Source organism: Podarcis muralis, chromosome 7 (genome assembly GCF_964188315.1).
Source record: "Podarcis muralis chromosome 7, rPodMur119.hap1.1, whole genome shotgun sequence".
Classification (NCBI taxonomy): Eukaryota; Metazoa; Chordata; class Lepidosauria; order Squamata; family Lacertidae; genus Podarcis; species Podarcis muralis.
The window spans coordinates 43,620,895-43,642,457 of NC_135661.1; the positions used below are offsets into that span (position 1 = coordinate 43,620,895).

The following is a 21,563-nucleotide window of genomic DNA, read 5'->3' on the forward strand; positions in this document are numbered from 1 at the left end:
TGAAGTGGCTTCCAGGTGTGCATATACTGTATATGCAGCAACGTCCAGGATGAATAACAAAGCAATAATCCAAACAGATAATTTCTATTCTCTTAGTCCTAAATATTTTTATTGCCATTTTCCTTTTTACAGTGTCTCCCAATTACAAGGAGTGTGATAGCAAAAATCTGAAATAGCATTTTGATAAAATAGAAATCACTGTTAGGCACTGTTGCTTCATTTAGAAGTGTAAGAGATTGCCTATCACCCAATTTACTGCACTCTGTAGCTCAGGGGGCAAAAACAAGAGCAGCAACAACGACGGAATATGCATGACCACTGTGGTATTTATACATGCTGCTACATTTCCCAAGCTTGAATGGGCAGTTTCTTTGGAAAGCCAACTAAATTAATAAAAGGCCAAATGAAAGTATATAGAGTTTAGTTTTGTTTGACCTTGCCTGCGTTTCAGTTGATGAGTAATCTTTTTCACAATGGCAGTTCTAACCATATTAAAGCAAGCAGTCAAAGGCCATACAAGAGAACGATGCTCCTTCCTTCTCCTCAATCTCAATATCCATCCCAACTTGGGTGGCTTTAAAAGAGAATTAGGCACATTCATGGAGGGCGCGGCTATCGACGGCTACGAGCCACGACGACTAGGCTCCCTATCCGTAGTCGGAGGCAGCGATGTTTCTGAATACCAGTTGCTGGAGACCACAGGAGGGGAGAGCGCTGTGGTGCTCGGGTCCCGCTTGCGGGTCTCCCTCAGGCAACTGGTCGGCCGCTGCGAGAGCTTGGATGAGGGATGGCCGGATCCAAGAGGCTCTTCCTTCGCTCTTAATTCCAGCTGGAATCGAGGACCTGCGCACACGCAGCCCGCTTTGCTCTGCAGCCGCGACTTATGCCGCACGCTCCTGGTGGCATCAAATATAACGACCGCGCAGGCAAGCGAGGCATGCGCAGAGCCGTCCGGCTCGTCAGAGGCGTCCTCTCGGGCAGCGGCGCGCACACGTCACGAAGAAGCGCCTCTGCTCTCTTTCGGGTCCTCCAGGCGGCTTCCGGTCCGTCGGCTTCTCTTGCCCGGGGTGCTACGGTTCTATTATGTCGCGACGGGCCTTGAGGAGGCTGAGGGGGGAGTCGCGGGGGCAGTCGCCTCTGGGAGGCCTAGATGTGGGAGGCGGCGGCGAGGAGGAGGAGGAGGAGGAAGAGGACGGAGGAGGTGGAGGAGGAGGCGAGGTGCCGTCGTTGTCGGGGGCTGGAGGCAGCAGGAGGCGGCCCCGGCAGGAGCCGGCGGGTCGGGTCACCAACCTCTTCGAGCTGGTGAGGGTCGGGTCTGCCGAGCTGCCGCCAGTGTGGCCCTGAAGCGGGAGGAGGCTTGCCATAATGGCTCAGGAAGAAGGAGAAGAAGAGGCAAAGGCCCGCCGCCCGCTTCAGCTTCCGCTGCTTTCCCGTAGTAGCCTGGCAGATGTTTCCAAGAAGCTCAGAAGCAGCAGGGTGTGATGGCAGGCAGCAGGCATTTTATTTATCCTCCACGGTTGGAGGCAGTTTATGCTTCTGAATGCCAGTTGAGAGAGTTGCTGTTAAGCTCAGGTCCTACTTCCATGCTTCCCATAGGCCTCTTGATGGCCATTGTGAAAAGAGAAATGTTGGACTAGATGGCCCTTTGGCCTGATCCAGCAGTTAGGCACTTCTTATGTTCTCCCTACCCCAGCAAATGGTATTCAGTTGAATACCCTCGCAGTATGTGGAGGTTCCACTGCTAGCTGTCATAAAGGTAAAGGGACCCCTGACCATTAGGTCCAGTCATGGCTGACTCTGGGGTTGCAGTGCTCATCTCGCTTTATTGGCCAAGGGAGCTGGTGTACAGCTTCTGGGTCATGTGACCAGCATGACTAAGCTGCTTCTGGCGAACCAGAGCAGCGCACAGAAAAGCCGTTTACCTTCCCGCCAGAGCGGTACCTATTTATCTACTTGCACTTCGACGTGCTTTCAAACTGCTAGGTTGGCAGGAGCAGGGACCGAGCAATGGGAGCTCACCCCGTCGCGGGGATTCGAACTGCCGACGTTCTGATCGGCAAGCCCTAGGCTCTGTAGTTTAACTCACAGTGCCACCCGTGTCCCTAGCTGTCATAGCAAATCAGAATTTCCTGACTGATCAGCCCTAAGGTCATGTAGTCCAGCATCCTGTTCCCCATAGTGACCAAGCAAATGCTTTTGGGAAGTTTAGAAGTAGGACCTGAAGGCAACAGTCCCTCTCCCACCCACCCCCAAAAATGACTTTGTATTGGGAAGCTCTATGTGCCATGAAGTTGTCTAATGTGCCATGAAGTTGCTTTCTTAAAGCAAGCTGAGCTATTGGCAAATATTGTGTGGTGACATGAAGTTAATTTCTCCATTGCATGAAATGCACTTTCCTATGACTGCTGCTAGTCAGCTTTGTTTCCTGGCCTTGCATTCTAATATTATAAGGGAGAGAGAAAGAAATGGGCCCATTTAATCTCTTTTCTTCTCCTTCCCCCCGTTTTATAAACTTGGAAAGCCATCATATATAGAATCAGGCCATTGGTCTGTCTAGCCCAGTAATGTCTACTCTGAGTGATAGTGGCTCTCTGAAGCATCAAACCAGAGGGCTTTCCTGGCCCTGCTTTCTAAAGTGTGTTTTACAAGAAATTGAACTTGTGGTTTTCTCTATCAAATCATGACTTATCACCAGGCTGTGGTGTTTCCCTTTTATATGATAAGTGAAAGAATCCATACCTCTGCATTATTCTGCTATTCTGCAAAATGAAACGAACATAACCTGTGCTTTTATTTCACTGAATGATTAGGGAATGTGTCCTATTTGTTCAACTGGACTAATTTTTACCTGCACAGATAACCAATGAAGAAGCAGAGGATGATGTAGCATCTAAAGAGGACAAAGATGATTCCAGGCTGCAGGAGGAGGGTGACACAGGGAACAAAGAAGGTCTCAAGACTGACAGGCGGAGAGAAGGAGACGAGACAGAGCAACCGGACCATATGGCAAGTACCCTGTAGGCAGCTGTGTAAAAGAGTAGTGAGTGCCCCAGATGTATCCCTGGAAAAGGCAGGGTGCTCTTTCCTTGGGAAACCCTTATACATATAATGTGAGGCTGTATAGATTCTGCTTCTGGAAGCAGAAGCAGTGACAGCAGGAAGACTGCTGTGACATAAACTCCTGACAAACTTTACTTTCAGGAGTCAGATGTGCTACATGATTGCATCTAATTCCTAGGATAGCCACTATGCAAATGTGTCCTGTGTGTTAGAATGTGTGAATCAAGAGATGATTTATTTAAAAAGAAATGCTGAAGTAATGCTGAAGTTTTTCTCAGGACTAGATCCCTTAGTTATGTTTCTGCTTCTGGTTTGATGCTGCAATATATATATCTTAATTGTACCATTCACTTCTATTTTTAAAAGCCTATTTCAAATAACAAATCACGAAAGAAAAAGAAGAAAAGAAAGAATAAGAAGAATGCATCTGGCGAGTCTCTGGTAAATATGAACTAGGTTTGTGGGTTTAGCACCCAGAGGGGGATGCCAAGTGAGGCTGGCTAATGCATATAGGAAGGATAAGACAGGGCTGGATGAATCCCACCCTCCTGGCCCCCTTGGGATTTGAAATATTTATATACCCTTGTGTAGGATTGGCTCTTTAAAATGTGGTGGGAACGTAATTCCAGCCCCACTGAAAGCTGACCAGCTAGATGTAGTGAACAGAGACTAGATGTCATGACAGCCACACAGCCACACCATATTAGTAGAAGAGGGTGAAGAAATTTGTGCTAGGACAAGTTAAAGCAGTATGTTTGGGTACGTGGAAGGCATTACAGACAGCTCCTTTATCAGGGGCTGAATCTCAGAATATTGCAGCTTTCCTTGTAAACTTTCATGTTTCTTAACAGTGCCCTGGAGATGAGGACGATACAGAAGACATTGAAAGCATCCTTGTGAGGATTGAGAACTCCAATGGGCCACCTTGCCAGAGCCAGAGCACAGTTATCACGGACCATCGGCCTTTGCTCTACATAGAGCACAGGTAAGAAGCCGAGTCTTACGAAGGCGTTTTCCTAACCTAGGGACACTTGGGACTGGGAGCATGTTGACCAAATGAAGTCTGTGGCTTGTGGAATGTTTGTGGGAGGAACCAAAATTCCTGCACAAAAGTACTTTTGCTTTAGAACGGAGGTGGCTAAGCTGCAGCCTTCCATATGTTGCTGGCCTACTGCTCTCAGCATCCCTGACCATTGGCCATGCTTAGTGGTCACAGGTTTCCTCCTCTGCTTTAGAGAGTGCTGTTAGAGCTTTTGTTGCTTCCTTTTTTCCATTTGTTTTGCATTTAGACACCATTCACAGAAGTCCTTTATCTTCCTAATGAAGTCCCTGTTTTATATTGTCACATCCACATGTATTCTGCGTGCTGTGGAGGTTTTGATATCTGGAGGTTCTGGAACTTGCTCTTTATCTGCCAACAAAGTACCTTCCAGCATGCAGACTGTATGTCTTCCCCAAAGATGAATGGGGAAAACAATCAGGCTCAGTGAGCAATTCGTGTCTGGGAGTTGAGGCATGTTTTGCCACCTACCTTACATTTTCCCAGTTGCTGCTTTGTAAACTATTAAAGAGATTGGAGAAGGACCTGGTTGCTGCTGTGAGTAGTAGGAGTCCATGCTAGATGGCAGCATATTATAGCCAAGGTAGTACTCTTCAGATGTTGTGGACTGCAGCATCTCGATGAGTATTGGCCATACTATCTGGGGCTGATGGGAGCTGTGGTCTGCAGCATTTGGAGGGCACCATGTTGCATATTCTTGACTTAAGGGCGTGTCCTCCAGCCATACCAACCAGCACTTCTTGCACCTCCTGTGCTGCTGCTACAACGGTGTCTCCAAATCCTTGGCCTGTCAAGTTACACCTGGGAAGGGAGAGCTGAAGCAGCTCAGTAGATGTTCCGTGTCTGTGTGTGTGTGTGTGTGTGTGTGTGTGTTTGTCCCTCCCAGAAAATAAGGCATGCCTCACAGGAAGCTCAATGCAAATACAATGAATTGTTGTCTATTAAAATCATACATGTGTGGTGTATCCTCAAAAAGTGGAAGTGGTTGCGGTAGGCAATAATTGAACAATGGAGCTTGAGCATCTCTTCTTCACCTTCTCTGGTGGCTAAATTGTCTTGCCTCTTCCTATTTCAGCTTTTGCTTCTCCCCAGACTCCATGCACTTCTCAATAGTCCTCCCACTAGTCTTTGGTAAAGCTTCTCAAAAGTCTGTGCAAAAACTGAACTTTTTAAAAAACAAACATATTTTTATTAAAGATTTCTTGGTTTACAAAAGTTATGTGCAATGTCTCTTTTTTCCAATTATATTTTCTACAGATCAGTTTCATTTGTTGAGACATTAGTGTAACATTAGGAAGAAAAGGGGGAAAGAGGTGGAGGGGGCATGTTGAGTGGGGGTGGGATCGGGTGGCAATGCTTCTATTCTACTTAGTGTATGAAAAGCTGAACTTCTGACGTAGCATGCGTTATGTAGAAGAGCAGATCAAATTACAAGCTTCCCTCAGTTTATTATTACGGCAGCATTTTACATGAATGACGCACCATTTTCACGCTGACCATTGAAAAGTCTGCCTTAAGCCAACCTTTCTCCACAACAGGGGTCAGAAATATATTTGGATCAAAACAGAGGGTTGCATTCTGAGAGATCAGAATTCTGCACTGTATTTCAGAGAGTGCAACTTAATTCCAGCCCTGTTTACAGTTGCTTGTAGGATTGCTGGCAGTTTAGTGATGTGTTAGAAGTCTTGCACTGTTTGATCAAGAGAGGGCAGTATTGGCACTTTCTGTTTCAAAGCTATTTTGTAGTAATACTGAAAGGGCAAGGAGTGGTGAGATGAAAATACTGTATTAAGCTGCCCTGCTTCTTCCTGTGTTTGTTTACTGTAGTCCTTATTGGTTCTGCCCTTTTAAATATAGCCTCTGCTCCTCCAGTAGTAGAGATAAGTGAAACACTCAGAAGAGGTATGGAAAGAAATGTAAGGCTAGGTAGGGTGTTTCAGCAAAGGGGTTGCTGAATATACCTTTTGGGGAGGCCTCTGCCATGTCTCCCTTCCTGTAAGTGTGAATCTGTCTCCCAGAACATCTTCATCAGGGATAGGAGAATTTGTGGCCCTCCAGATGTTGCTGAACTCCAACTTCCATCATCCATGACCATTGGCCAATCTGGAGAGCCATGGGTTTCCTGCCCCTGACTTACGCCTAAGAAAACTGAAACAAATTGGTGTTTGTCACCCGGCTGCCTCTGGCTCCATCTCTGCTCCTTCTCTTGTTGCATAAGAAGAGCCCTCTTGGAGCAGGCCAAAGGCCTGTCTGGTTCTCAAAGTGGCCAGTCAGATGCCCAGGGGAAGCCCAGAGGCAGGACCTGAGCACAACAGCACTCTCCCCAGCTGCTGCTGAATTTTAGATTGTAAGCTTCTCAGGGCACAGACCTGTTTCTTGTTCTTTGTATATAATTAATATAAATAAATAAATAGGTTGATTTGTATTACAATTTTTTTCCAGGAACTTGAATCCAGAAACAGAGCTGAAGAGATATTTCGGGGCCCGAGCAGTTCTTGGTGATCAGAGGTAAGTTCAAACTCTAGAAGTGTGAAGCATGTGCTTAGTTAGGTCCTGTGGGAGACTAAAGCATCTGCCAGTTGTCCTATAAAAACATACTTTTTGCTTAAGCCTCTTAGGCTGAGGAACTCTGAATGCCTCTTGCTTAACACTCCACTTTTAGACTGTCTCTGAGACAAGGGTTAGGGTTAGGGTTGTGTTGTGGAGATCTCAGACATCACAGAGTGCTGAAGACGAGGGAAATGGGACCTCAGCACAATAGCCTCAGTGTTTCCTTAGAGATAGTGTCAGTTTTTAACCCTTTGTGCTAATCTAAACAATCTCTTTAAAGCCCAGCCTACAAGTGTGAGGTGCCTGGATGGGGACGAGTACTTGTAGGTCATTCGGATGTGGTAGGAAGGAGGACATGGTGGTGACTTTGAACCATGATTATGCTGCTGTTCCAAGTGCAGGAAGCAGCCTATAATTTCTTCAGGAGGGCAGGGAGCCAACACAGATATCTGAAGGTTCAGGAGGCATGGTCCCAGTTCTGGTAGGCACAAGCCAGTAGTGTGCTGCTGTCCTAAATACCTGTCCTGTTGAGCTTCTTTTCCCTTACTGCCGTGCCATTCCCCAAGTATCAATTAATCAGCTGAATTTAATGAGGTGCTACATATGACTCTCTGGTTTGTTTACAAAGAGCGCGTGAGCAGCTTGCAGCGTCAGACTTAAACAAGTTTCCTCTCTGCATGGGAGATCTTGTGGGTGTTTGCTTCGTTTTGGTGCATTTTGTAATTTTTTGTGCTGTGCTTGTAGTTGGTGCTTATAGTGCTGTTTGCTTCAGCAAGATAGCGGCAACTACTGGCAGAGCACAGCAAAGTGTAGAGCCACCTTCACTAACCAGGTGCCCTGGCTTGGACTACAGTTCCCATCAGCCCCAGGCAGCAAACTTGTACTGACTGGGGCTGATGGGGGTTGTGGGAGGCAACAGGTGGGGAAAGGCTGAAACAGAGAGAAATCTGCTAATGAAAAAGATGGCTTTCTAGTTAGGTGGGAAGGAGATGATATCTGACCTTCCTAATTCTGAGAGACCAGATTGCATTTTTTTCCTTCTCATGTTATTTGTATATCACAAAAAATAGCATTAAAAAATTGCAGTAATATCTATAATGTGTTGTTCATTATTAGTGGCCGGTATCAGAATATATTTATGATACACATTAGGTAACCACAGGAGGAAGCCAGGGCAGGTCAGTCACATGACAGAGTCCTTTCATGGTAAAAGAATGCTCCAAATGTAGCCATCAGCTATGTGGACTAGAAGACCAATCTGGAAATTAGATAAGGGCTCAGGTAAATAAATGCCCCTTAAGACAGAGCTCATTGGAAATCTGGATAGGAGATGAAATGCTGAGCCATCATATGGAGCAGATTGAAAATTGCATTTCTTGTTCTGTTTTTAATGTTTTATTGTGGAGGGATTACTGTGTGTATTTTTATTGTTTTATTGGAATGTGGCCACCCTGAGATTGTTTGCATTAAAGAATGGGATATAAATTTTATAAATAAAATAAATATCAAAAGTAATTTTCATCAGTTTGTTCAGCTAAAATAACATTGTATTTTAATATTTTGCTGGAAGCCGCCTAGAGTGGCTGGGGAAACCCAGGCAGATGGGCGGGGTATAATTATTATTAATATTTTGCATGAGTGTTTCTGCTTGTTTGTGTATGTGTCTCTCTCTGTGTGTCACTGTGGTATACCTTGTGGTATTCATTGGTCTTGCATTCAGTCTCCAAGTTCTGTTTCTTCTGCAGGCCACGGCAGAGGCAGCGCCAGTATGTCCGCAGCACGTGGCTGACAGTGCCTAAGAACACTTGGCCACGCCATAGCAAAACAGGTGAGAGGCTTTCCCCGCTTCCCTCAGGTGCTCTGTGCACTCCCGCTGGCTTTACACCTGCGTTGGAAACACATGCCTGGTTGCTGATTACATCCTCATAGCTGTTACTTTAGTGCAATCTTCCCCTTCCACTTAGTTTCCTCCAGATGTTTTGGACTAGAACTCCCGTCATTCCCAGCCAATTTGGGGCAGGCTGCTTTATTTTGTGTGTGAGGAAGTACATCTTCACATGTCAAGTAGCAGGACCGCATGTGCTGAGCTGACATGTAGGAGCAGTGTTTGTATGTCACTCCACCCACCACGCGGGTGGCGCTGTGGGTAAAACCTCAGTGCCTAGGACTTGCCGATCGCATAGTTGGCGGTTCGAATTCCCGCGGCGGGGTGAGCTCCCGTCGTTCGGTCCCAGCTCCTGCCCACCTAGCAGTTCGAAAGCACCCCTAAGTGCAAGTAGATAAATAGGGACCGCTTACTAGCGGGAAAGTAAACGGCGTTTCCATGTGCGGCACTGGTGCTGGCTCGCCAGTTGCAGCTTCGTCACGCTGGCCACGTGACCCGGAAGTGTCTTCGGACGGCGCCAGCTCCCGGCCTCTTTAGCGAGATGAGCGCGCAACCCTAGAGTCGGTCACGACTGGCCCGTACGGGCAGGGGTACCTTTACCTTTTACCACCCACCTTTCTGTTTATGTGACCAAAAGGAGGTCTCTTCCTCTGTGCCTGGAATCATTGCGCAGTCTAGCTTTCTGGAAGATGTCGGAAAGGAAAATTTATCTCCTTAACCAAGTATCTATAACCCTGACTGCCCACACTTCTTTGCCTGTGTGCTTGCTTGGAGCCTCAATTTGTTTTTAAGCCTGGAGAAAGCAAGAATCCTTGCTTTGGTGCAAGAGCAGGAAAGCTTTGACCTTCCAGGTGTTGCTGAACTACCACTCCCATCAGCCCCAGCAAGCATGGCCAGTAGCCAGGAATGATGGGAGTTGTGGTTCAGCAACATCTAGAGCAGCCTTCCTAAACCTTGGGTTCTCAGATGTTGTTGGACTCCAACTCCCCCTAGCTAGTGGGAGCAGTGGTCAGCGATGATGAGAGTTGAAGTCCAACAACATTTGGGGACCCAAGGTTGAGAAAGGCTGATCTAAAGGTTTCCCACACTTGCTTTAGGGAGTCAACTAACAGAACTAGTTAAGTTGGGTTGGGCATGCTCCCTTAGGTGCTGTAAATATATTGCATCGTGCATTAACAGCCCTCTTTCTCTCCCCTTCCCGTCCCCAATTCTGCCTAGGCATATCCATGGCGCTGCTAGAAACAAAGCGAGGGGTACAACACTTTGCATTTGAGCACCATCGAGAATACCAGCAGGTGCAGTTCAAGTTCTTGGATGCCGTGGAGTCCATGGATCCAAACAATCTGGTGGTAGGTTCTCAATCGGACAAGGCCCTGCTGCGATGATCAGAACCCACCTGTAAGAATGGCAGCCATTTTTGATGTTGCCAGTACCTGGTCTCTGAATATCCAGCAGTCTGCCAACCTGTATTGTATCAGGCGATTGCGTGTTGAATGTTTTACAAGAAGGACCCTCCTGTGTCAGAGCAATTGTCCAGGTAGCTCAGCATTCCATCTGTGGAATTGCTCTGACCCAAGGCTGGCAGTGGCCACTGTAGGAGGTTCACAAGCAGGGCATGTATACTGTGATGTCCTTACACACTAGTGGTCAGAGGCGGACAGCTGGAAAAAGTGGTTGCGGCCAGCGTGGGCAAGAAGTGCCATGTCTTGGGACCAAATGAGATGTGTCTTTGCTCATGTAGTTTGCCATGGCTTGCAGGGGCAGGGAGCCAAATCAGATTGTATCCCTTTGCCCCATAGCCACAGTCATGATCAGAATTTCTCCTCTCCCTGCACAACCTGAAGGGGAGCTTCCTTTGATATTCCCCATCAGCAAACAGAATAATTGAATTGTAGGCATGGATGGGTGAGCGATTCTGGTTGTGAATGTGGCAGGGGGAAATGGTTAAGAAGGCTCCTTCCCCTTCTGTTTTTAAACTCAAACACAGCAGAAAACAAACTGCATGACAAATGTCTTGTCTAGTTTGGCCTTCAGAGTACAGGACAATGAGTTTGTCATTACATGGAGATATATGACAAAAGATGGCAAACCCTGCTGCATTCTGGGCTCTAGTCCTTCACAGTACATAGCATAGTCACAGATCCTGCATCCTTTTGCCCAGATCTTATGCACAATGTTTGCCCATGTTTGTAAGATTTGGACTGAAGGGTTCAGTCACTAAAGAGACCCTTGATGGTGGTGGGTTTCTAAAGCATTATCTGCTGCCACGTTTTTGTGTCTTGGAAGATTTTGCTACTAGTGACTGATGTTTTCACCTAATCCTTTCCAAAAGCAAGCTATATTGGTAGCATCACAACAGCCTGAGGCAGTGAATTCCAAAGGCTGACTCTGTATTTTGTGGGAGGGTAGCTGGAAGTTCCTCCTTTGTATCTCTCTTTCTGAAAATTCAAAAATCACTTTTGGAATTGCGATATAATTATGTTCATTGACGCTTTGGTCTGTACTCCTGGTCCTGTGGAGAATCATAGAGTTGGAACGAAAGCCCAAGGGTCATCTAGTCCAGTCATCTGCAATGCAGGAATCTCAGCTAAAGCATTCATGACAGATGGTCATCCAACCTCTGCTTAAACACCTCCAGTGAAGGAGAGTCCACACCTCCCAAGGGAATCTGCTACACTGTCAAACAGCTCTTACTGTCAGAAAGTTCTTGCTGGTGTTTAGTCTCAGTCTGCTTTCTTGTAACTTGAAGTCATTGGTTCGGGAAGAGGCAGTCTGTTCTGTTACTTTATGGAGCAGAAATCTGATGTGGAACAAGGCTCTCCTGCAGCGCAGAGGTTGCCCTGCCTGTCATAAAGGAACTTGATTTCCACATTGGGCTTGCAGCCATTGTTGTTGACCTGGATGAACTCACCCATAAAGCAAGCCCCTGGCTGAGGACGCCCCTCCTGTCTGGGACAGAAGGTGGGGGTGAGCAAAGAGAGCGCTGAGTGGATTCTAACAAGCAAGATTTGAATAGGCAGCTGTGCTATTTTTAAACTTCTTTTTCCAGATTTGAAGAAAGGCGTGCCTAATTTTTCTTGGTACTTTAGCAGAACAGGCTCTGCTTTGAGGCTTTACTGACCATATCCTGGTGAATTAAGTTGGGCAACAACTTTGATGGCACACACAAAGCAGGCAAATCATTCTTGGCCTAATATTAGCATAATCAGGACATTGAGCTTGGAGAGCCCCCAGCTCCCCCCCCCCTTCCCCTTCCCCGATGAGGGCAAACACGGCTCTTTGAAACTTTACTGTTCTGTTTTTTAGATAGAAGACCCTTTGTCTGGGGAAGACTCACGCTTTGCACTCTCACCACTCATTGCTTGGGCATGGGATCTGTGCTTGATGGGCGTCTTTGGCTTGGGGAGAAACAGAAGGCAGCAGCTAGAAGCTGCAGCTTTGCAAATTCAGATGACACTCAGTTGTCGCAATGCAAGCCTTGGCACAGTGGGTCATGGTCAGACCAAATGTCTGCTGAGTTCAGCATTCTGTGGCCTACAAGTGGTCAGACAGACAGACAACTAGAGCTGGGTGGTCCTGTTATTTCCCAGCTAATTGTGATTGGGATAGGGGTGGGTTGAGGTTGCGATTTGCAGGCATCAAAGCTTATGGTGTGTGCAGCCCCTTAGGCATGGTACGACCCTGTCCTGTCCCACCAGCATGTGCCTCCCCCACACCACACTGCAGCTACCTTTGCTTCCTTCAACTCCAAGGGGTTAGGCCCTTGTTGACCAATTGACTAGTCAAGATGTCCTAGTGTGACTCCTCAGGTCATCAACTGCCTCACAGTACAAGTTCTGAAATTCGTTGTCTCGTACGTATATGGTGGTGCCTAATCAGGCTGACTGAAAACTTTGTAGTGATTCTGGTCAGCCCCTCCCCACCCCCACCCCGGAGATCCCTCTCTAATCTTAGATCTGCTTTCTTGCACCATTCACAGTTGATGGGCTTGGGAGTTCATTCAAGGTGAAGTGCAGCCCATTGGAATTTCACTTAATACACCACTTCGGAGCAATCAAAGAACTGAATGTTTCACATCTTGGAGTAATTGTTTGTTCCCTAGCCTGTTATTATGTAGCCGGCTGTTTTCATGAAAAGTCGTCCTCCGGATCAATAAAATATGAAGAGAAGGAAATAGCCATGTCACAGATTTCAAAATGCTTGCTTCATCTGTCTGCTTGCAGCTTTTGCTCCAGATGAACCCTTCGCATGTAGATTCACTCTTACAGCTCAGTGACGTCTGTCGGATGCAGGAGGACCAGGAGATGGCCAGAGACCTTGTCGGTAAGAAGCTGAGGGCAGCCAGAGTAGAAGCTGGGAGGGCTGTGCTGTGTTGCTTGAGCTGCTCCTGGAATTATGGTTCTCCCCAAAACAGAGGAGGGAGTCTAGAAGGATGCATGTGTTCTAAAGAGGGCCATGCCTTCCAGAATAGGGGATTGTGGGAGCCATATGTGTCACCAGCTAGTAATCCAGAGCATTGCTCTTCACCCCCTGGGATGCTACTGTTTCATAGGACACCTGGATTAGGAAGCACCTTCCACTTGCTCTTTAGAGTCAGTCTTGAAGGGAACAGTTGTGGCACCTCATCTATGAAGTCCCCTTTCAGTTCATCATGTTCCCACTCTAGCCATTTCAACAACAGTAGAGTACTAATTTTAGTATTTCTAGCATTTAGTGGAATCTGGGTTTAATGCTGATTTGACAGAGAAATGGGTTAACAATATTTTAACAACAACAACAACAAAAACTCCAAAGATGAGTGGTGTCTCCTGCCTCCAGGACAGGGGTAACCAATATAGCGTCCTCCAGATGTTATTGATCCACAACTCCCAGCATCACCAATGGTCAGAGATGATGGAGGTTGCAGCCTACAACATCCAGGTGGCATCATGTTAGCTACCCCTGCTCTGGTGCTATAGGAGGGAACACACACACACACACACACACACACACACACACACACACACCAATTTCCCAGGTAGCTTGGACCAGAGTGGGATTGCTCTTGTGGCTACCTCTGCCTGACCTTTTTGCTGCCACCTAAACATGATACTCACAACAGCAAAAACCAACACTAAAACTTGCTTACTGTGTGTTATTAAATCTGTATTGCATAGTTTGTTTACATTACATAGTGTATATATTAGATTTCTGTTCTAATACTTCAAATGCATTTGCATCACTCAGGCAGCTTGCAACAGTTCAAATCACAGTATCATTAAAAATCTACAATATTGTTATGTCGGTGCTAGAAATGGAGGAAGGCCTGTCCACCACAGCTGAATACCAGTTGCAGAAAACCACACATGTGGTGACTGCTCTTGTACTTGAGCCCTGCTTGCTGATTTCCCATAGGCTGGCCCTGTGAGAACAGGATGCTGGACTAGATGGGCCATCGGTCTGATCCGGCAGGCTCTTCTTAAGTTATTACGATCTAAGGCAGCATGCAAGTTGGTAGGGAGGTGGTATCCTGCACCCAAACCATATGGGCTTAAAGTATTAAAATTTAATACCTCGCCTTGTTTTTGAAGAATATAATCAGTACATGAAAGGCTACAGAAGGTGACTCAGCCATGCCCCACTCTTGGTGCCTCTTTTGCAGAAAGAGCCCTCTACACCCTGGAGTGCGCCTTTCACCCAATGTTCAGCCTCACTAGCGGGACCTGCAGACTGGACTACCGGAGGCCAGAGAACAGGTAAGAGTCCCATTGACAGTGCCGAATGGGAGTTTGCTTGCTCAGTCAGGACTTCTCACTCTAAAGATAGATGACTTCTTTGCACAAGCCAGGAAAGGAGTCGAACCAGAATGTGCTGCCCTTCATGGCTGATCAAGCCTGTTGAATCTGTCTCGAGCTGCATTACTAGGCCTCTGTTTATGCCCTTTTCCATGGCCAGACTGAATTGTTGTTGTTATATTGTTAATCATTAATCTTTGCTTTTTTTGCTGTTCCTCTCAGAGCCTTCTATCTGGCTCTGTTCAAGCATATGATTTTCCTAGAGAGGAGAGGTTGTCCTCGCACCGCCCTGGAGTTCTGCAAACTTATTCTGAGGTAACTACTGGTTCTTATAAGGCAGCTTTAGGCCTCTGGTCTGTCTTTTAGACTTGGTGGGAGGACTGACCAGCACACCCGTCTCCCACCTCTACCCTGAGCAGGTGTGTGTTTACATACTGAGCCCTTAATTTCTCTAAAAGTTTTTAAGGGGGCAGTTAACTCCCTTATGTAGACATGGAGAAGGGTTGATTAATTTGCTGGTTGGTCTTGACTATTGCTGGTTGGTTTTGCAATAGACTCACATGGTTTTTAATCTCCCCACCCTTGAATTCCACTCCTATCTCCAAAGCCTTGATCCAGAGAATGACCCGCTGTGCATACTGCTGATAATTGATTTGCTGTCGCTACGAGCAAGAGAGTACGCCTTCCTGACACGCATGTTTCAGGAGTGGGAGGTGAGTTGCTAGTGGGTGGCCCTGGCAGGAAGTGTGCTGAGAACGGAAGAGTCTGGCTGAGTTGCCAGAAGGTCACCCCACCACCTGCAGAAGAATTAGGTGTGAGTCACTCTGGCCACAGCCTGTGGTGCTTCCGATTCCTCTGGAGCTGGTCGTAACTGCAGCCTGTTCATGAGCAACTCTTATAATGCAATTTACCACTAGAGTTACTGTTGACTTTCCGTGTTTGGTTTTATGGACTGTTAATGTGTTGCATTTAACTGGTAATTTTCTTTGTGGCCCCGTTTAGGGTCAAAAAATGGGATACAAGTTTCTTAAAAATCAGCTCAGCTGTCAACCAGATACTTACATAGCTTCTCTTCCTCTTCTCCCCCCCCCCCTTCCTGCCCCCCACCTTTAGGGTCATCGGAACCTGTCTCAACTCCCAAACTTTGCCTTCTCGGTCCCTCTGGCATATTTCTTTCTGAGCCAGCAGGAAGACCTCCCAGAGTCGGAGATCAACCAAGCCCACGAAAGAGCTGCCAGCCTCATTCGGCAGTCACTGGTCATGTTCCCAAATGGTGAGTCTGTCTGTGTAAAATGTTCAAAGATGGGTGTACAGAAGGCCGCAGCTGTGAATAAAGCCCTTCATATTCCCTCAGCAGTGGTGGCTCAGGGCGGGCAGTAATGCTAAACCTCAGAGGGGGGTTGGGTTGCTTTAATCAAGATTTCCCGTGACTGGTCGTCTCCTCTTTGTCCGCGCTTTCCCTTCAAGACACTGTCACGCTTTAGCCAGGAGCAGCACATGGGTCCTGCCTTTCATCATGCTGTGACTGCCTCGTCCCTGGGAGGGGCCTGCCCAGTTTCCCCTTCCAGCCCCAGGCTCCAAAGGGATATAAGGTCTGCCAAGACAGCCTTGCATGGCTGAGCAGGGAATGTCTTCTGCTCCAAACAAAGGGAGTCCAGTTTGGGCTGCTGACCCATGACAAGGCACACCCTTTCTGCTCCTTCACAGCGACTTCAAACAAAACCCCTTAAAAATAATAATTAGGGGCCAGGAAAAGTTCTGTTGTGTGGTTTTAATGGCACCTCACTCCTTGCAAGTCCATTTCATTCAGAACTTGTTTCTGTGGTGGGAAGAATAAAAGAACAAGAGGCAGAGCAATATTGTGACCCATTTTGAGTACCCGTGCAGCAGCATTTGTGGCGGTTGGAGGTCTTTCCCTCTCATTTCTTTCTCTTCATGCCTCTTCCAGTTCTTATGCCTTTGTTGGATCGCTGTAGTGTGCAGCCAGATTCCACAGTAGCATCCCATGCATTCTTTGGACTGGACGCCCAGTTGAGGTAAGGAGTGTGTGAAAATGCTCTTTGCAGTCCAAGAACATGCAAGTCTTACAGGAATGGAGTGAGGCGTTTTGAGGTGTCAGCAGCTGAATCTTCTTATTGAGTACTAGCAAGATTGGGGGGAGGTTTTTCAGAATACCAAGGGAAGCATCAGAACCAGAGGATTGCATGTCAGCAACGTCAGGTCAAACTGAGAATCAGTTGCTTACATGGGTGCTTGTGTTGTCAGTTTCTGGGGCCAATGGCAGTCAGCAGGAGAGCAGAAGCTTCTTCTAATGCTTTCAGCAAGCATCAAGGGATCTCTACAGCAAAGAGGCTGGGCACGTTTCTGGTTCAAGACTGTCTGGTCTCTTGTTGCTACAGTGTCGGAGGGGCAGGTCACAGTCTATGGAATGGACATAAGGATGATTTCTGACTCTGGCCTTTCCCCCAGGACAAGGGCAGAATAAAAGTGTAATGTACCCTGCTAAAAGTGAAAATGCCTTATTGGGTGGCTCAGCTCCGCTGTCTTCATCAGCCTTGATGCCTAGTAGTGGAACTGAGGCCTTCTGCTCTCGTTTCTCTTCCTGTGAGGACTTGCCCTCAGCAAGTCTACCTCTAAGGCAGCAAAATGCTTTAAGCTGCCATGTTTAAAGGTGTCTCGTTTTCCCTCTGCAGTTCGCCCCCTGTGCTGAACCAGCTGGTTGCCCTCTATCTTGGGAGGACCCATTCCCTCTGGAAGGACCCGGCTGTCATGGCCTGGCTCGAAACAAACGTGCATGAGGTGTTGCGGATGGTGGATGCCAAGGACCCAATGTTGGAGGAGGCTGAGCAGAAGTGAGTCTCTGCACCTGCTCCAGGATGTTGGCGGGCAGAATTCATTCCCGCTCTGGCTCCAAGCATTCCCTGCCATATTCTGCTGGCTCCTGCATGCTGTTACCCTCCTGTTGAGAGAAGAGAGTGTTCAACAACCAGGGGGTGGGGGAGAGACATAGCTGGGCAGTGGGCTGTGCTTGGTGCCTGCTTAGATGTGCCAGCTAATTTGAGGGTGGCCGGGAAAGAAACCTTTTTGAAGCTATCATGTCAAGAACTGTTAACTGGGCTGACTGAATGCAGCTACTTTTGGGGGATTCTGGCAAGCAGCCCTGGGTGCCAATGTGTTTCTGCAGAGGAGGCCTTTGCTTACGTGTGGCTGGGAAAGAGAGCTCCGAGGGATGCATATAGCAAATTAGAGCCACTTCTCTGAAATATTTTTGGCCCTTAGGCGAAAGGCAAGGTACCAGAACGCTCCCAGGAATGTCTACCGCCATGTGATCCTCTCGGAGATAAGGGAAGCCACAGCAGCATTGCCTCCGGTGAGAGAATGGATGGGGCAGGGGCATAGCTGCACCTCACAAACCTATTTTTTATGGGGAGCATATCCTGTCGGTATCTCTTCCTTCTTCTGATTCTGTTCAATATGGCCTTTCTGGGCTCCCGTATCACAGTTCTTTGGGCATAAGGAGCTGGCTGGTATTGAGCTGGCAATGGCCCATCCTGCACAGTGTTGTTAGCTGGAGAGCAGAGGCTTCTCCCAGCACTGTTGCCTGATACCATTTAATGGGAATGTCTGGGACCTTCTGCATGGCAAGTGTGCACTGTGCCTCTCGTCAGTATAGCAAGCTTATCAGCTCTACTGCCATTTAGGCCCCTCCCACCCACAAGGGGCCTTGCTAGCCATCCCAGGGCTGCATCTGCCACCACCTTGAGAGCAGCCACATTTTTTCTTTCACAGTTCTCCCAGCTTGTACAAAGTTCCCTTCTTTTGTCTCATATTTCTAGATTGTAAGCCTACAGGCAGGAACCCGTTTTTGTATGTTTTTTTGTGCAGCACCTAGTGCATATTTGGCACTTTATAAGTAATCCAGTAAAAGGTAAAGGTACCCCTGCCCGTACGGGCCAGTCTTGACAGACTCTAGGGTTGCACGCTCATCTCACTCTAGAGGCCGGGAGCCAGCGCTGTCCGCAGACACTTCCGGGTCACGTGACGAAGCTGCTCCGGCGAACCGGCACCAGAGCAGCACACGGAAACGCCGTTTACCTTCCCGCTAGTAAGCAGTCCCTATTTATCTACTTGCACCCGGGGGTGCTTTCGAACTGCTAGGTTGGCAGGCGCTGGGACCGAGCAACGGGTGCGCACCCCGCCGCGGGGATTCGAACCGCCGACCATGCGATCGGCAAGTCTTAGGCACTGAGGTTTTACCCACAGCGCCACCCGCGTCCCCAGTAGGAAGTAATCCAGTAGGAAGCAGCAAAGGGAGGGAAGCAAAGCAGGGCCACTCCATCGGCTCTGCCCAGAGATCAGCTACATCAGGTGCCTCTCCCTGAACTGTTTCCACTCAAGCTGGCCATTGTGGGAACAAATATTTTAATTTTAAGAAGGGGTGCCTGAATTTGCTTCTCTTTTCCCTTTGGGTACATGTATTTTAGACCATAAGCCTACTCACAATGATTGTCTTGTTAGTTACGGCTCTTCTGTAAGCTGCTCTAGGAGCCTATTTGCTGAAAAGCAGGGTAAAAAAATGCTACAGCTAAATACAAAGCTGGTGATGAGTTCTGACCTGGATTCAATTTCCCTCCCTCTCTCAAGGAAGTGACCTCCCAGCCGATAATGGGGTTTGACCCCCTGCCGCCTCTGGACTCCATTGTTTCGTACACAAGGCCAGAAAGGTACCACCTGTTGCTGCTTCCTGCACACCTCCATCCAATTCAGTAGCTTGGATATTTACTTAGATCTGTGTCAGCCTGGGGTAGACAAAAAAACCCAGGAAGGACCAGAAGTGGTCCAGTTCTCTGAATCTTTTAAACATGCATTGTGTTTACGAGTTTTTATACAGGCAGTGAAAACTGGTCCATTAGGGCAAATGGGGCACTGCTCCACCATTCTCGGTTTTCCCTCAGTAATCTCCCCCGTTTACTTACAACCAGTCCAACAAGTGTCACTGCCTGTCAGCTTTCTCCTCCTTAGCCTCAATGCTGCCCTTGTAGAACTCAGCAAGGAGAAGGATGGGGACAAAACTAAAAAGCTAGAATTAGTTGGCTCCACCTCTCACTTAACTGTGGCTCCTCTTGGTCTCCCTGCTTTCTAGTCCCAATGGACACCAGTCAGCTGCCTTATTCCAGGCCAGCCTACCTGCCTATCACACTCATTATTGTCTTCTCTGAGTAGCAGAGGTGCTCTGGGGAATCAGGTAGAGAATGTTCTTTCCCATCACCTCCTATTGGAGATAACAGGGATGGAACCTGGGACCTTTTGCCTGCAGAGTACATACTTTGCTCATAAGCTGTGGTCCATCTCCTCAGTGCATCAAAGACCCACCCACCCTTCCCCATCTCACTTTGTTCTTCCCACGCAGGGGGCCAACTATTTATTCTTTTTACATTGCCTTTTGTATCCCACCGGTCCTCCAAACAGTTCAGATGACATAAAATCGGCCTCTTGCCCCTGTGATTGGTTGAAGTTTACCCAGTGAGTTTCATAGCTGAGTGGGGATTGGAACCAGAGTCTTAGCTTAGCCCAGCATTAAGATCCGTTGCACTAGACTGTCTTTCTGGATAGTAGTCCAAAATTGCACACTCCCTGGCTCATGAAGTGCCATGACGTGCCCTCCTAGGAAAGAGGAGGAGGTCCATTTGTGACCAGACTTTCTCTTTTTTTTCCAGGGCAACCCATCCAGCCAATGAAAGCACTTTATCTCTCTTCTTTCGCTCACTCTTGCCAAACTTCAACTTGCAGGTATGTTGAGTGTGAAATGACTGGCCAAGGTAAGGCAGGTGTGTTGAGTGGCTGCATGCTTCTGAGTACTAGGTGCTGGGAACGGCAGGAGGGGAGAGTGCTCTTGCACTTGGGTCCTGCCTGCAGGTTTCCCATAATGGGCACCAAGTTGGCAACTGTGAGAACAGGAGGCTGGACTAGATGGTCCCTCTTTTGCTTGATCCAACTCCCATCAGCCCCATCTAGTGTGCTTCTACAATCCAGTCTGCCAGGTTCTCCCACCGAGAAGACTGGAGTGTCCAGGCCTTCCTCCCTAAGTGTATGGTATTTCTAAGGAGCAGAAGAGGTGAAGAATTTTCAGCAAAGAGACCGAGATAAGCTTCTTTCTAGCATTTCTTCTGAGGACCCCAAAGACTGGGCTGGTTCTCCTTCAGTGCCCAGCACCTCTTCCAGTCAAGCTGCCTTGTCTAACTCCTTGCCCTGTGCTGTGTTTCAGGGAGAAGTCCGAGCCGGTGGAGAGGAAGAGCCGGGTGCAGGACAGAATCTGAACCAAGGTGTGAACAGACTGATGGCAGCCATGCGGGACATGCTGGCAAATATCCAGTTCCAGGAGCCACCACGGGATGACAACCCCGAGGGGGATGGAGGAGAGTGGGACTAGGCCCTTGCACCCCAGAACTTCCTTTCCGCCCCTTCTGTAACTTCCCTTGCCGCAAAATAAACAATCATAAGCCAGAGGGGTAGAGTGTCTCTGTGCCTTAAACATGCACACACCAGAAAAAAGGGCATGGTTATCATCTAGGCACATCTGATAGGGAAGAAATGGCCTTTGCTCTGAAAGCTGCACACAGTTGCTTTCATGAGATCCAGGTTTCGCTAACATGCAGCTGTCCTGCCTAAGGACAGAGATTTTTTGTGCCAATTGCCTGCCTTTTCTCAGTGGCTCCTGCCACTGAAACCACATAGGCTAGAGCACCAGTCTTCAACTATTGGATCAAGACCCACTACCAGGTCATGGCCTGATCCAAGGTGGGATAGTGCAACAGCAGCAGCATCACCATATAACTATATGGTGTGTGTGTGAGAGAGAGAGAGAGAGAGAGGAAAAATTGTGTTACCAAATGCATGCTCTGGTTAAAGACGAATCCTGGATTTGGAAAGGTTGAAGGCCACGGAGCTAGTGGATGTGTTTTAAAGTCTCTTGGAGGTGTTCTGCTAATCAGAGAGGATCTTTAGCGCAATTCAGATATGCTTTGTGGGTGGGAGGGAGGATATAGAAATTCTTTGTCAGTGACTTGCTCTATCAAAGTAAGCAAGATATAGAAGATCTGTGTCTCTTCATGTTGTTATTCAAGGTTTAAAAATAGCTGCCTGAAGCAAACTTGATGTTGGGGGAGGAAGTGTTTAAACTTTTTTACTTCCTGACCTTTTTCATGAACATATTGTCCACCCCAGAGCTGTTATT

At 47.7% G+C, this 21,563-nt stretch overlaps 1 protein-coding gene across 1 annotated transcript; it reads left to right on the top strand.

Moving 5' to 3' along the window:
• The first annotated feature begins 1,068 nt into the window (after positions 1-1,068).
• Positions 1,069-20,833, top strand: TCF25 (TCF25 ribosome quality control complex subunit). Its single transcript, XM_028739913.2, has 18 exons — positions 1,069-1,302; positions 2,857-3,006; positions 3,427-3,501; positions 3,912-4,045; positions 6,563-6,628; positions 8,416-8,498; positions 9,774-9,904; positions 12,779-12,878; positions 14,197-14,290; positions 14,552-14,644; positions 14,937-15,042; positions 15,443-15,602; positions 16,278-16,365; positions 17,023-17,181; positions 17,609-17,699; positions 18,974-19,053; positions 20,047-20,119; positions 20,595-20,833. Exons 1-18 carry the CDS (start codon positions 1,084-1,086, stop codon positions 20,757-20,759), a joined length of 2,067 nt encoding a protein of 688 aa, XP_028595746.2. The 5' UTR covers positions 1,069-1,083; the 3' UTR covers positions 20,760-20,833.
• Positions 20,834-21,563: the final 730 nt, after the last annotated feature.